Below are 17,314 nucleotides of genomic sequence, written 5' to 3'. Positions count from 1 at the left end.
GGGATGGGGGATGGGGGATGGGGAGGGGGGGATTGTCCTTTGTTGAGTTGCTGCTGGCTCTTATTGCTTAGATTTGGGGTGTCGGATGTGCATGCGGGGATTCCGTAGATTGCTTTTCTAGACTTTCATTTACTGTGGTTTCCCCCTGGCCCACCGAGCTATCTATTGCCAACCCTCTGGAGTTGCACCCTTTTTCTTTGACTGTATTCTATGTATCCTGCCCTCCTATCCCCCTCCCCCATGGTTTGTTTTGTTTCAATAAAAACGTTTTAAACATAAAAGGATTAATATCTTCTAATGACGAGGAAGGCGAGACATTTGCTGTGAAGAAGTGCGGTTAGAGCGAGCCATGTTCACAGAAAAATGTTTAAAAAAGGAGAACTGAAAAGTAAACTCCAAGGATCAAAAATGGTGGCTAGCAACCTGCTATTTATTCCTGAGAGGAAAGGAAAACCAAAAAAAATTGACTAGAAACGCAGTATAAATCAAGGAGCAAAAATATAATGTCCAGCAGCAAGGGAAAAGTTAGAACTGAATAATTGGTTATGGTCCAGTATGGCTATTTAAAGAAAAAAGTTGGCAGACAAAATCTAGAAATCTAAGATGGCGCCCTGAAGTACTGAGAGAAAGCTGAGGAGAATAAAGAGCAGAGCCAAAATATTGCTAAAAAATGAGAAAGTTGCCCACAAAAGTCAAAAACACTGAAGAAAAGCTGTTTCCATGGTGTCAGATATCTGAAGTATCAATTCAGGGCGAAAGCATGAGGAACGAAGGCAGCAATCATACATGGAGCAGGAAAGGAAATTAAAATGGCGGCCGCGTCTTACCAGAGAGCCGCAATGTAAGAGAAACGTTGCGAAACATTATATCGCGCTCACCCAGTGCCGCCGTGAAGAACTTGAAAGGATGCCGAGACGTTCCGCCGCATGGGGAAGCGGTTCAGAGATCCCTGCATTCGCGCTGAAAGCCCGGAGGTGGTCCGTTGCTTTACGCTCTCACGGAGCTCTCGAAAGCGGCGTCCATTCCCTCCGGCTCCTAAGCCACACTCCTGGGTATATGAGTTAGGAGGAACCATGTATACCCTGTTTAGTTTATAGCTGTTGTCAATTTAATTAAATAATTTAAAAAATATCTTTTTTGACTATGCAGTCAATTAAATTGGGTGCCTATTCAGCCAAACAAATGACACAAAAAGCTGTATTGTTTAAGTGCTGTAATTTAAAGATATTTAATTAAAACTGTTTGGTTACAGGGCTTGTTGTACATGCATATTTGAATAATCCTTGGCAGTGAATTGTTGTCTATTGAAATATGCAACAGGCTTCTTTAGGGGTTGCTTGTGGGGCCTTTCAATAAGACAGGCGACGATAACCTTGCACAATTTCTTTCCTGTTGTTGTTACTAGTGGATGTATTAAACACCCCTCCTAAACAGGTTCACCGACTTCAAGTACGTCATGAAGTAAGACATTTCAGGAAGGCTGTTTGGACATTATGTATGTCCCACTTCGTATGAGGAGCCCGGATCCATGTCCAATATTTGGCATATCCCCATAAGAAAAGTCTATGAATCTTGAGCAGAGTTTCCCAAACAGGGGGCGGTCGCGAGCCGATTTCTGGTGGGTCGTGAAAGTCCAACCAATAAAAGAAGATGCCTTTAAATTCTGTATTTGCCTTGTCACATTTGCTGCGCTATAAATGCAGAGGTCTAAGATCAGATAATATCTTCTGCTGGATTTGTTTTTTAACATGTGGATTAGTGTTTACAAACTCCTCTCCCTTAGAAGAAAGAGAATGAAAAGTAAAGGGAATTTGGTGACAATCTTGCTGGGGTACGTGAAGTGTGTAAGGAAAGACTGTAGGATGTCATTTTTTTCGTAACACACAACAGAATATAAATACCTGTAAGTGAACTGTACACATTCAGCAGTTAGGAAAGCAAAAATGAAGCACATTTTTTTGTGATTCTGAAGTGTGACGGAGGCAACAATTTTAATAGCATCAGAAGAAATCAGGACACTTTACTTGGTGATGCACAAATAATTATCACTGAAACCCGATTTCTTACATTATCATTTGTGTGCAGTATAGTTTGATCAATAAAGCTATATGTATGTGCAAATGTAGTGATCATTTCAATAGAAAATGTGCGGTCCTTAAATTTTATTGCACTACCACACAATGCTTAAATTACATTAAGAAAATCGTGTCCTCATGTCCATTAAAGTGAGGTGGGTCACAAAAGTTTGTTGTTCTAAAAAGTGGGTCGTGGTTCTAAAAAATGTGGGAAGCATTGGTCTAGAATGAAGTTATTGGGTGGACCTATAAGGCTGTGATTTAAAGAGGCAGTTGTTATCCTGAAAATATGGCATGGATTCAGTCTCCCTGTAGTGGTATGGGATATTCCTGGTCTGGCAGATGGCAACAGATGAGTCTGGGATATCCCTGGTCTGGCAGATGGCAACAGATGAGTCTGGGATATTCCTAGTCTGGCAGATGGCAACAGATGAGTCTGGGATATCCCTTGTCTGGCAGATGGCAAAAGATGAGTCTGGGATATCCCTTGTCTGGCAGATTGCAAAAGATGAGTCTGGCATATCCCTTGTCTGGCAGATTGCAACAGGTGAGTCTGGGATATTCCTAGTCTGGCAGATGGCAACAGATGAGTCTGGAATATCCCTGGTCTGGCAGATGGCAACAGATGAGTCTGGGATATCCCTTGTCTGGCAGATGGCAAAAGATGAGTCTGGGATATCCCTTGTCTGGCAGATTGCAACAGATGAGTCTGGCATATCCCTTGTCTGGCAGATTGCAACAGGTGAGTCTGGGATATTCCTAGTCTGGCAGATGGCAACAGATGAGTCTGGGATATCCCTTGTCTGGCAGATGGCAACAGATGAGTCTGGGATATCCCTTGTCTGGCAGATTGCAACAGATGAGTGTGGGATATTCCTAGTCAGGCAGATGGCAACAGATGAGTCTGGGCAGTGGCGTAACGAAACTTGAGGGGGCCCCCCTGCAAAGAATATGGAGGGGGCCCCCCACGCTCACGGATTCAGTCAGGAGCTCTCAGGTCAGGGGCCTGCTGCGCATGCACCAGTGGCGGCTTGTGAATCCTAAAAGTGGTGTAACGAAAAGCTGAGAACCAAGTTGAAGGAGCAAGTGAGTACAGCAAGCACACCAAAGTGAAAGAGGAGTGTTGGGGGTTGGCCTTCCCAAGTGGGCCCTTTAACCACTCAAATTTCAGCTTTAAATAAATTCAGTCATTTGTCTCCAAAATATCAGCTTGTCAGTTTATGAAAGCAGACACGTTTTGCTATATAATACCAGCTTTGCCTTGAAAAATAATTAAAATTCCCTAAATAAAGAAGTTATCTTTTTTGTGAAAACGTTCAATTATTGTCATGAACCACTAAAACACATGATAGATTCCGCCTTGAATATCTATGTGTCATAGTTGCATGTCATATGCGCCAATCTTATGCCAAGAATTACTGCCATTATGCCGAAGCAAGCATGAGGGCTGTGCACCATGCAATCAGACAGGAATTACCACTATTATGCCAGTGCCCGCATTTTACGCGGTTTGGGCTCCATTATACCATGGGTGAGCACATTGGGCCGATATGTGCCACCATTATAGCAGGGCCAACATTATGTCAGGTTATTTTATTTATTAAGTACACAATCATGGAACATTGCTGGTGTTGAAATGGGGTAGCTCTGTAGAATCTCACTAGTGGCAGTGACAAGCTCCCCTCTTTACCTAGTGATTGTTTTTTCTACACAAAGGCAACTATGGAAAAGAGAGAACAAGATATGAACGGCTTCCTTGTTTGTCTCTTTAACAGTCCACCCACTCTCGTCACAGCCTTTCCCACAGTACACAAGGACACCCATCTGTCCCGTGTACCCTTCCACAGGTCAAATGCATATCAACCATCCTGGAATGGTTACTTATTTAGGAAAGTATGAGGAGAAATTTTAGAGAATAAAAATAGCTTGACCTTTATGCGTGATGCGGGGTCTGTAATTGGCTATGGGGCACTGGCGTACAGTTCTCTGCAGGACAGCTGCGGGTCACGACTTCAGAGCCCACTGTGTTTACTCCCTGCTCTGTCTTCATTCATGGTCTATGTCGTGCAACCTTATTTACACCCTGTAGTATTTCATTGTCTTGTTCACCACTGTCCACCTACTGTATTTACACCCTGTAGTATTTCATTGTCTCTCATTCACCACTGTCCCCCTACTGTATTTACACCCTATAGTATTTCATTCTCTCATACACAACTGTCCACCCGCTGTATTTACACCCTTTCGTATTTCATTGTCTCTCATTCACCACTGTCCACCTACTGTATTTACGCCCTGTGGTATTTCATTGTCTTATTCACCACTCTCCACCTTCTGTATTTACACCCAGTATTTCATTGTCTCTTATTCACCGCTGTCCAGCTACTGTATTTACACCCTGTAGTATTTCATTGTCTCTCATTCACCACTGTCCCCCTACTGTATTTACACCCTATAGTATTTCATTCTCTCATACACAACTGTCCACCCGCTGTATTTACACCCTTTCGTATTTCATTGTCTCTCATTCACCACTGTCCACCTACTGTATTTACGCCCTGTAGTATTTCATTGTCTTATTCACCACTCTCCACCTACTGTATTTACACCCAGTATTTCATTGTCTCTTATTCACCGCTGTCCAGCTACTGTATTTACACCCTGTAGTATTTCATTGTCTCATTCACCACTGTCCACCTACTGTATTTACGCCCTGTAGTAATTCATTGTCTTATTCACCACTGTCCACCTTCTGTATTTACACCCAGTATTTCATTGTCTCTTATTCAACGCTGTCCACCTACTGTATTTACACCCTGTAGTATTTCACTGTCTTATTCACCACTGTCCACCTACTGTATTTACACCCTGTAGTATTTCATTGTCTCTCATTCACCACTGTCCACCTACTGTATTTACACCCTGTAGTATTTCATTGTCTCTCATACACAACTGTCAACCCGCTGTATTTACACCCTTTCGTATTTCATTGTCTCTCATTCACCACTGTCCACCTACTGTATTTACACCCTTTCGTATTTCATTGTCTCTCATTCACCACTGTCCACCTACTGTATTTATACCCTGTAGTATTTCATTGTTTCTCATTCACCACTGTTCACCTACTGTATTTACACCCTGTAATTCATTGTCTCTCATACACCGCTGACGCACCTACTGTATTTTCACCCTGCATTTCATTGTCATTCATACACTGCTGTCCACCCACTCTATTTACACCCTTTAGTATTTAATTACCTCGCATTCACCACTGTCCACCCACTGTATTTACACCCTGTAATATTTCATTGGTTCTCATTCACCACTGTCCACCCACTGTATTTACACCCTGTATTTCATTGTCTCTCATACACCGCTGTCCACCCATTTTATTTACACCCTGTAATATTTCATTGTCTATCATACACCACTGTCCACCCACTGTATTTACACCCGGTATTTCATTGTCTCTCATACACCGCTGTCCACCCACTGAATTTACACCCTGTATTTCATTGTCTCTTATTCACCACTGTCCACCTACAGTATTTACACCCTGTATTTCATTGTCGCTCATACATCTCTATCAACCCACTGTATTTACACCCTGTAGTATTTCATTTTCTCTCATACACCGCTGTCCACCCACTGTATTTACACACTGTAGTATTTCATTGTCTCTTATACACAACTGTTCACCCGCTGTACTTACACCCTGTATTTCATTGTCTCTCATACTCCGCTGTCCACCCACTGCATTTACACCCTGTAGTATTTCATTATCTCTCATACACCACTGTCTACCCACTGTATTTACACCCTGCATTTCATTGTCTCTCATACACTGCTGTCCACCCACTGTATTTACACCCTGTATTTCATTGTCTCTCATACATCGCTGTCCACCCACTGTATTTACACCCTTTCGTATTTCATTGTCTCTCATACACCACGGTCCACCCACTGTATTTACACCCTTTCGTATTTCATTGTCTCTCATACACCACTGTCCACCTACTGTATTTACACCCTTTCATATTTCATTGTCTCTCATACACCACGGTCCACCCACTGTATTTACACCCTTTCTTATTTCATTGTCTCTCATACACCACTGTCCACCTACTGTATTTACACCCTGTAGTATTTCATTGTCTCTCATATCCAACTGTATACCCACTGTATTTACACTCTGTATTTCATTCTCTTATTCACCACTGTCCACCCACTGTATTTACACCCTTTCGTATTTAATTGTCTCTCATTCACCACTGTCCACCCACTGTATTTACACCCTGTAGTATTTCATTGGTTCTCATTCACCACTGTCCACCCACTGTATTTACACCCTGTTTTTCATTGTCTCTCATACACCGCTGTCCACCCATTTTATTTACACCCTGTAATATTTCATTGTCTCTCATACACCACTGTCCACCCACTGTATTTAAACCCTGTATTTCATTGTCTCTCATACACCGTTGTCCACCTACTGAATTTACACCCTGTATTTCATTGTCTCTTATTCACAACTGTCCACTTACAGTATTTACATCCTTTCGCATTTCATTGTCTCTTATACACCACTGTCCACCTACTGTATTTACGCCCTGTAGTATTTTATTGTCTCTTATTCATCACTGTCCACCTACAGTATTTACACCCTGTATTTCATTGTCGCTCATACATCTCTATCCACCCACTGTATTTACACCCTGTAGTATTTCATTGTCTCTCATACACCGCTGTCCACCCACTGTATTTACACCCTGTAGTATTTCATTGTCTCTTAAACTCAACTGTCCACCCGCTGTAATTACACCCTGTAGTATTTTATTGTCTCTCATACACAACTGTCCACCCACTGTATTTACACCCTCTAGTGTTTCGATGTCTCTCATATACCACTGTCCACCCACTGTATTTACACCCTTTGATATTTCATTCTCTCATTCACCACTGTCCACCCACTGTATTTACATCCTTTAGTATTTCATTGTCTCTCATACACCACTGTCCACCTGCAGTATTTACACCCTGTATGTCATTGTCTCTCATACACCACTGTCCACCCACTGTATTTACACCCTGTAGTACTTCATTGTCTCTCATACACCACTGTCCACCTGCAGTATTTACACCCTGTATTTCATTGTCTCTCATACACCACTGTCCACCCACTGTATTTACACCCTTTCGTATTTCAATGATTTCTTCATGTCTTTCTTCTCTCAGCATCCATTAGCCATCTTGGAACAATAAAGTCATAATAAACTACAGCAAAAGAAACATACATTGGTACAGCCAATAGTCCTGTAACCAACGTCAGACCTATTGGCTTTGCCAATACTTATTAGATATGACATCTTACATGGATTCTCCCCTTCCGACCCATAATGTCCTTCCCTTCTTATGTGTGTCCTACTCTCTCCCATATGACTGGTGATTGTGTGCTACACTCCAGTCCCATTCATTTCCCTGAATATATCTCTATTATTTTTAGCATTTCGTTGCTGTTTGGGCTCTTTCTATGTTTCATTAGACTTTAAGTACCAATTTATAACCTGCTCTTTATTGGATTCTTCAATAAAAAATATTACCAATGTGAATAGCAAGAAATAGAATTCATAGGAAAACAAACCTAAAATAAAAAGTGCACAGCATGGGCGGAAACTGAATACCTAAAATGTATTTTAAAAAAAGAAAATGAAGGGTCTGTGCTGTGGAACCTGGGAATGACTTTCCCCAACTCTATAGTACTCCGGAGGCCCCTAGAATGTGAGTTATATATTATTAAGGGATAAAACATTTCTGGCCTCCTCTATGATCTGGTGGAGGGTACCCCAAACCACTAGTGCAGCAATCTGTTGGACAAACCTGGAGTTCCTGGTCTTTGTGGTAGGCCAGCCATGTGGCAGTCGGGCCACAGGTTAGCAGTTTACAACGGGCAAGACAGTAAAAGTTCTCCGGAGCCTCCTACTCTAAACGAAGCAGGAGAAACACTGGATTGGCGAAAGAGACACCCAACAAATTTTTGCAGATGCTCCATCACCACAAAACATCGGATGAGGTTGTCTGTCTCCACATTTTGCAAATATTAATGATAGATAAACCCTAGCTTTGCATAGCACCTTCTATGACCATGTATGAGCCCAGTCCCTTTACATTTGTATCTTATTTTTCTAGCCTGGTGATTCGCTATATCCTGAGTGATGAGACTGTTCAATTTTGCTCATGGACGATCCCTGAACACCATCCCACCACAATTACTCTGTTGAAGACCCAGCTCTCAGACGGCGGTCTGCAGCGGATTTGCACAGCTCTACGCTCTGCCAAGAATCATCTCCAGACCTTGAGGTGAGTTTCCCAAGGTCAAGGCACCATGAGTTTTGAACCCGTTAGGCAGCATCATGATGTGTTTGCTACCTTGTAGAGGGTCTTCTGTAGACTGGGTTCTGAAGGCTCCTACCAGATCAGGCCTGCATTTTGCTGTCACTGTGTCCCACAACAATTTAAGTCAGTGGACATTAATTAAAATGTCACTGCCATACCCTGCATATTGACGATTGGTTTTTTGGTACAGCTCGTACAGGGATGTTAACTGGGGGCAGGTGGGGGAAGCGTATGCGCCCTATAGTACTCTCGCGACTGCCTTTGATATGACTCTTCTCCGAGGTCATGAAGGCAACGTTAGAAAACAGAAGTAAACAGGACTCTTACCCTAACTCCTCAGCAGCAAGTAAGAGGCTGCGGAGAGGCTAAGGGTGGAATAAGGAGGCAACACTATGATGTCATCAGGGGTCAAAGGGTTTACTTCCTTAACCCCATGGAATGTTTCTAAATTAGCACCCTGGAGCATATAAGAGGTAAGCATGTAGAGCCCCATATATGCCTATCTGTGAGCCAAAGTGGCAATAGGGTGCTCCACCTTTTCTTCAATGCCAACGGATGCTTTGTTTTTATTCCCCAAGGGTTTCCGGCAACAGCCTCTCCAAAGTGTGCATCCCAGACCTCTCCTCCATGGTGGCCAGAAACCCACTGTTGAGCCACTTGGACCTCGGCAGCAACAACTTGGGGGACGAGGCTGTAACTCTCCTGTGTTCTGAGCTGCAGATCGTTGCGTCACAACTCCAGTGTCTCAAGTGAGTCAATATAGTCCTTGCATTGGTGTGGGGAATAGAGGGGGTGGGGGAGTCGCCGCTAAGAGGGAAGTCACATCAGCCGTGCATCCTTCCAAACTCTAGCTGCACCCAGCCTTCAGCATTTCATTACCGTTCCAAGAAGGTGGAACCCTGCAGGAAGCTTGGGGCTCTCTTCATAATTCATATCAGCCATGAGACTAAAGTAGCTGATGTCCGTGATGGTGAGAGCCCCAACCTTAGAGCAGTATTTCTTGGGATGGAAATGATGATGTGCTGTTGCCCGTCTGGACTGGAGATTGGGGCACAAACAATATTGACCTAAGACACTTTAATGCCCGTTCAACTGCAAAGCACTCATGCTCAATAGCGGGCTAGTTGTACTCTCTGGTAAACTGGTAAGTGATATTTCAAATTGGTGAATACATGACTTTTTTGTAGGAATTAATTTTTCTGATTTTTTAATGAAAATTAATTGAATATTATTTGAAGAGTTCAGCTTTTCATGAAGATGTGTGGCCTGGTTATCAGTCGCATATTTATGCAGCTCCGTCTGAAAAGGTTGTATACTTATAAAAGTCTTAATATATTTCTAAATATTGACAGTGATGCATCCTGGCACTCTGCCCATTTTATCTGACAGTATCTGCTTTTTTGGCCTATTTGAAGTTTCTTAAGTGTCCCCTGTCCCCTAGGTTAACGAGCTTGAAGTGACCACCCTTGGAAAAAAATATAAATTGGAAGACCCTATTCACATTTTTCTACCACACCTTCTGAGAGTGTTTATAATACAGGATAAGGATCAAATAATGAAGCAAACACCTTCAATTATGATTTGTTAAAGGCAGTGAACATATTCCTAGTTCATTAATGCCTCCACCATTGCTATCATTAATCAACATGAATATTTGGGAATTAAATTAAATCATACACTCTCATTGGTGGTACAGGTAGATTTGCCGTCTATCAAATGTTCTCTTGAAGTGTTCATACATAAGTTGTGTGCATCTTAAGATTCAGTCTTTCCAAGTTCTCTCACCAGAGTTTTTGAGCTACATTTGATTCCATATATTGCACCTGTGTGCAAGAAAATGTAAGAAACGCTTTGACCTTCTTCAGGGCACTGCCTTTGAAAGATCTACTGAGGTAAAGCTCTCCTCAAGCAGTGATTTGTCTACAGCTGGGACTGGTTCTTGTTGATTGTGCACTAAATTATTTCTTTAGCCTCCATACAGCAAAACATGTCAGAGAGGTCCCTATTAACTCACTGCTTTGGGCTGAAATTAATTTAAATAAATTAGTAATTGTAAAGCATATCTAACCCTATATAATTTAGAAGCCCTCTGGAATGCCTACAATTCACAGAAAGGAATTTATAAATGAGCAGTCTCGTTTTCTTCAGATATTTGTCCCGGGAAAGATCGAGAAGGAAATCACATTAATTAAAGTTTTTTTTTAAATAAGAGAAGTGTCGTCCATAGGTTTGAAATTGTTTAGAAGAGGGTATTATGCCTCCGTGAGAGTTAAAGGGAGTCTAAAAAAAGTCATTTGTTAAGAACAACCCATCTGGAAACTCTTCAGTGTTTACAATAATTTTCTCAAAAATCTTTCTTTTAAAAAAAAAAAATCACAATGCACTTTTGTAATTGCTTTGATCCGCAGAGACAACTTACCAAGTAACACTGCATTCATTCCTTCATAGATCAATAGTCATTGGACGTAGATTGCACCTTTAGCATTGGGCGTTCCTTTTCATTTCTGAATTGTAGTTATTCTCACACAAGTGCTTTTACAGACCCCAGTCAATATGTGTTTCGCATTGTTCTACCTCTTTTTCAGGTCTCCATAGTTCCACATAAACGTATGCCTTCATAGCCCAGGATTATTTTTAATAGGATGACAATTCTCACTCTCCTTTCTGTAATATATTGTTTCATCTATGTGCCGTGAATGGCGTGTATATGTTTTTCTGGCAATAGATTAGTTAAGTAAAGTTGTTGTCATGATTTCTGGGTCCACTACTATTGGTTCAACCAAAATGATAGCTGTTTCTGATTGGTGGCACCCACACGCATTGCCTCCTGGATAAGAAAAGGTAGGCTGGGAATGCTGTGCGGTGACGTGCATCGGTGGAGGCAACTGTTGGCATAAGGCGAGCATGTGGAGAAATGGTCTGCACAAAGTTGTGGAGACAAGGACCCACATTAAGCGTGACAGGATTGCCAGAAATTAAATCAAGAGTGTGCCCTTTGGAACGGGTAGGGGTCTTGATGAGTTGCATCCATCGATTAGAGGGCAGGACAACATTTCCAATGATAAGTCTGCATGTACATTGATGTCACCTAGAACTAGAAGCTTATTGTAGGGCATCAAAAGAGACGCTAGGCAATCAATCATGGCGGTAATATGCTTCAAATTTGCTGGGGATGGGCAGTACGCAAGGGGGGATTTAAACACCTGAAAAGGGCGTCATCAAGGCCTTACTAGCAGGAGTTCTGCCTTGCTACATATAGGAAAATAAAGTCTCTTTATTAGACGATTGTCTTTGAAAATAAGGGTGACGCCAACTCAAGTAGGATGATCTAACTTCATGATCTTAAATCCGTCCGGTAAGTGCAAAGCAGGGTCTGGATTACTATGTTCTTTGAGCCAAGTATACATTAGAAAAGCTATATAAATATGGTTATCTAGAAGGAGAACAAAAAACTCAGTGGTGAGCTTTACCGTACACTAAGCATTGAGCAAAACATGAGTGAGGTACTATCTTCTGTATTGTAACTGCCTAAGACTGGGACAGGGTTGAGGGTGAAATAGAGGGTCTTTCTAGAGAATCCAGAGAATGGGAGAATGGATATCAATAATCTTAGGGGGGGGGAGAAGAGGAGGTTGTGTGGGGGGACCAATGTGCATGCAGAGTAGTACATGTTTAAGAGATAGTTTTGGTGGTAGTAAGCCAGGGGGCTCTTACTTGCCTGAAAACTGGAATTGTCCTGTGCCCTGTGCATGGGCGGGCACCGATGGGCTTGCTACTGACAGCGATTTAAAATAACAAGTTGAAATAACAAGTGGTGTGGCCAGGCAACCCCAAAAAAATAAATAAAAGAGAACCAAAGCAAGGTCTGTTGAAGTAGACAGCACCCACACGGGAACGGAGTAAGGTGACTAAGGCAGACATATTGTCTATGTGGTCAAGTAATGCAGGAATAGTCCACTTTCACCCTCAGAACCCGGCTACCTCTCCAACCACTCTATGATTTTTATATTTGCCTTTGACCCAGTATAGCTCTATGCTTCCTTTTGGTAAGAGTTGCGCTATATAAATACCACAGGCATACATACACACAAACATTCATACATATATTATCTCTTCTTGTGCAGTCTGATAAAGATTGAGGGCCAGATGTACGACCCTTTTTTGCGGCTGCAAACGGGCGATCCTCCCATTTGCGACCGCAAAAAAGGGTAATGGCATGTACAAATGCTATTTTGCGAGTCACTGACTCGCAAAATAGCATTTGCGACTCCTGCTATTAGGAAGTGGCGTGCCTTCCTAATAGCGAGTCACCATGCCATGTACAAATGTTTTGCAACCGCATTTGCAGCTGCAAAACACTCACTGTTTACCACCTACTTCAAGTAGGTGGTAAACCACTCACAAACGGGAAGGGGTCCCTAGGGGACCCCTTCCCCTTTGTCAGTATTTGAGTAAATATTTAAAAGAGCAGGCTGTGGTACCAGGGACCACTGCCTGCCCTTAAAAAACATGAAACTGGAAAGTTTCATTTTTCTTTTTTATGCATCCCGTTTTTCTTTGAGGAAAATGGGCTGCATTTTTTTTTTTAAAAGACTGCTTTATTTAAAAGCAGTCCCAGACATGGTGGTCAACTGATCCCAGCAGGCCACCATCCCTGGGAGTGCTAGCCATTCCTTATGGGGTCGCAAATTGCGCCTGCCTCATTAATATTCATGAGGCATGCAATTTGCGCCCCCATTAGGAATCACAAACAGTGTCTGAGGTCCTGTTATACATCCCAATTTGCGAGTGGCAAATTGATGGGTCGTACATCTGGCCCCAAGAGTTGCTTATGTAAGAAATGTGCAGACTGAACAAGTTTCACCCAGTGGGAGGTGCTATGAAGCTTCGCATGGTAGGCACTAGGCACAGTAAATGGAATCTGTTGATTGACTGTAATTCTTTTAGATTTGGTCTGAATGAATTGTTTAAACATTTGAAGCAGGTGTGTGCCGGTTGCAAAAGTGGTGAATAACATGATTTTAAATTCTTGATTTTAGACTTGCATTTTATTGTGTTGCAATTTTGTTGTCTTGAGTTGTTAGGGTTTCCAACATCATTGTTGTCCCAACGTCAATAAACTTGCGACAACTTTAGGTGTCACAACAAAAGACATTGTAGGTGTGTTTATGTCACCCAAGACTTTAAGAGAAGGAGTCAGATTCTATGCTGCAGAACATTGTACTAAAGATTCTTACACTCTTATGTGTCATAACACTGTAAGAAATCATTGTGGACGTATTAAACATTCCAGCTCTCTGAGATGTCATAACACAGCTTGATCTCCCAGACTCTGAGATGGTACCCCCCTGCAGGTAGTCCTTGTAGGTGTATTAAACATCCCTACAGGCTGAGATATCACAACACTTCTGGAAAACAGTGTGGGTGTGCTAAACATTACCTCCTCGTAGGTCTTCCTCGCCACATAATAAACAAAGTGAGCTTCAGCTCCACACCCGAACCCTCCAAAGCAAAAAGTCAGCATCCCATGCATCCCATCCCTTCCCAACATGGCCGACCCTTATCACCCCTGACCTCTATAAGAGGCGAGTCTGTACATTCCACAGCCTGTTTTTTAGGTCGAGACTGGGCAGCGCATGTGCTGCTCTGCGAGGCATGCTGTACTAGAGTATGAACTTGAAGCTCCGCCTATTTTCTGCTCATCTTTTCAATTGGCTCCTGTTACTGTTCTTTTCAAATGGTTGTTTTTGATTTGTGAATAGGTTTGGTAGTCCTTCCTTAGTACTGCCGTTTCCCATTTTGTAACCTCCCATGAGGACTGGCCCTTTTACTGTGAGTTCTTACGCTTATGTTTGATTTACAGTCTGTGAGCACTACTTTCGGAATTGGCTTTCTCCTACTGCACACAGACATGCTGTCCTGCAACACGGTCACTTTTCAACTCTCTGCAAACTGTTCTCCTCATCGCCCGGGTGCCACGCTTTAGGTTTCAGCATGGCTCCCGCTTTCATATTCACATCAACATGGGCACCAGCTTGAAGCTGTTCTTGCCCCCCCCCCCTTCTTTGCATTGAGCCCTCCCCCCACTTGGCACAAACGCAACCTCACCCTTAATAAAGCGGCAACGCCTCTTCAATGCATACTCCTCCCTGCTCTGCCAGAACTCTTCCCTCGCTCCCTGGGGTCTCCCAAACAGTCCCTACTCCACCATGAAGTGCTGGAACTCACAGTCGCCCGCAGCGCTATAAAAGTCGCACCGCCTCAACAGGTCCCTCCGGTGCCAAATGCTTGTATATTTCCTCAATCCACATTGCCTTCATTTTGTATTTCTGTCTGTGTTTTGTTGTCTTTGCTATGTACCCATATGGCGAACAGATAAAACGCAGTATTTCTTTTGAACGCAAAGAGTGTTCTTTTTTTATTTTATTTTTGCAGAGTATTATATAGTGCAAACTTGACCCGAAGTATCAGGTATCAGAGTGCTTTACAAAGCACCAGTTGCATTACATGAGGACACATTCTTTTTTGTTAGGCACGGGGAGATTAAGTAATTTGCCCAGAATCACAGGCTGTTCAGTGTGATTGACGAGACTCGAACCCAGTTCCCCAGATTCGAGGTCGACCGCCCTAGCCGTTAGGCCAACTCCTCTTCCCTCTTCATGTGCTCCTTACCAGAGCCTTGCTCCAGCAAGCACGATACGATACCATGAACCGGCCTGAGGTAAGCGCATCTTGCAGTCTGGAGCCAGCCTTCCCACCCGTCTTCCGTAAACCCCTCACAAAGGGTCATTCCGGCTTGGGCAATGTTTCTATTGAACTTGATGCCGCCCGTTAAAGGCCAGCCGGGCAGACTATTTCTAACAAACAGCACAAGCATTGGCATAGCCAATAGGTCTCGCCTTTGGGACCTTATAAGTGTTTAGCCATGCAACAGTTACATAACTAAGTACTTATAAGGTGCCAAAAGTGAGACCTATTGGCTATGCGATCGCGATCAAACATCAAAGCGGCAATTGCGGAAAAGCGCGCGCCCGCGCACATGCACTGTAGCTCTAGGCTGGCCTGGTAGCACTTTTTGAAGCCCTGTCAAAAAGTCTCGCCAGAGCAGCGCATGCGCTGGGTCAGGCGAGACCTAAAAACCGCCTCCACCACACGCACAACGTGTTTCATCTACTCCGTGACAAGCCCCATAATGTATGTGCCAAACGCAATAAGTTCACCCCGTGGCGAGTGAGCTCGCATTACACACTGAAAGCCCGTATTTGCCATAACGCTACACACCAGCACAAAAAAAACACATACTTTAATAGCGTGCCCGCTATACATTGATTTATGCCAACAGCAAAGCGACATCTATTCTGAAAGCTTGTGTGCTACGGAGGAGGACGGAGTGCGTTTAGTCTTGGTCAGATAAGAATCCTAAAATATAGTTAAAAAGACTCTAGTAAAACGGGTCAATTAGCCTGGATTTACCCCTGTAAAAGCCATGCTGCTGTCCCTAATTAAAATGTGTTTCTCCAATAATTGTCATTAATAAGTTGTGGAGCCTCGGGAAACCGGTTCTTGCTTTTACACAATAAAACACCTTATCTAGTATAGGTGCAAAATGCACCCTCCAAAGATCCAAGAAGCCGCCACACTGGCTTGCTCCTGCCCCGATCACTCTTTCTTTGTCTGTTTCTCCCATAAATGTTTCACCCCTTCGAAATTGAAAAAAACGCTTCCGGGAAATAGTTTTCTAAATATATATATTTGTTTCTCCCAAATTTTACTATGGCAAACTGCATTTTAAAACTCTGCAGCCAGCACCGCAATAAAGCTTTGCTTCATAACACAGACAGGAAGGTTCAAGTCAAAGGCCCATCTATATCATGCTATCGTGTACATAATGTCTACATAGCCAGCTGCACGTGCGACTGACTCTGTCCCAGCTGCACCAGAATTCCAACAAATCCCCCTGCCTGGAAGTCTACTTATTTCACTATTCTCCAGCCAGCATTGAAATGACATTTGTGAAATGTAATGCTCCTTTGTTGCAGCTTTTTGTTGGTAACTTCTCACAATATATAAGCAGTCTGGGACTAGAGATGATGTCATCTCTGTGAAGTAGATGCTATTTAAGTTAATACAACCCGTTGCCACCTATTTAAGCTCTTACTCTGTGCTTGTATTAATGTGTGAGCTTATATTCTATATTGAAGGCCCCAGCTCCAAAGCTGAAGACACAATTCCACACCACACAATTCAAAACCACCCAGCATAATTACACTATACATAATACGACTCAGCACAACTACATTCAACTCCACATAATAACACTCTACTGACTACCATACAAATACACCCCACATAAAACCAATTGATACCACTTAGCAACGAACCGCATGAATATACACCACATTGTGCCACATAATTCCAATCAGCACAGTTCTATGCTACATAAATCAACTCAACACGTTTCCATTACACACCATGTAATTCAACAACAACAAAACAAATCAACAACACAAGTACATACCACAACACATCTATAAAATCAACACCATATAATTCTATATCACACCACAAAATTCAACAGCACACTACAAAATTAAACTTAGCTACATAAAACCCCACAACACAAATTAACGTACAACATAATTACTCTCCAGAACACGCAATCCCACCACACACAATTCCTATGCACTAAATACCACATAATTACTATCCACACAATTTCACTGCACACTGTGCCACATAATTGCACTACACACCACATATATCCACTCCAATCCAAAACACATAAGTAAAAAACATTTACAACGTCAGTAGCTCATAACTCTCGTAAATGCGAGATCTATTGCATT

The 17,314-nt window shown here is 42.6% G+C and overlaps 1 protein-coding gene across 1 annotated transcript in view; it reads left to right on the top strand.

Annotated features, from left to right (window-relative positions):
- The window catches only part of LOC146797022 (NACHT, LRR and PYD domains-containing protein 3-like), a 164,856-nt gene that overhangs the window by 97,196 nt on the left and 50,346 nt on the right, over window positions 1-17,314 (top strand). The window contains exons 6-7 of the mRNA XM_085629613.1: window positions 8,262-8,432; window positions 9,047-9,217. Of these exons, the coding sequence (XP_085485739.1) occupies window positions 8,262-8,432; window positions 9,047-9,217 (342 nt within the window). The remainder of the gene's footprint in view (window positions 1-8,261; window positions 8,433-9,046; window positions 9,218-17,314) is intronic.

This window comes from Triturus cristatus, chromosome 10 (assembly GCF_964204655.1).
Source record: "Triturus cristatus chromosome 10, aTriCri1.1, whole genome shotgun sequence".
Classification (NCBI taxonomy): Eukaryota; Metazoa; Chordata; class Amphibia; order Caudata; family Salamandridae; genus Triturus; species Triturus cristatus.
Note: the sequence above shows the minus strand (reverse complement) of the source record. Positions and strands in the feature narration are given on the sequence as shown.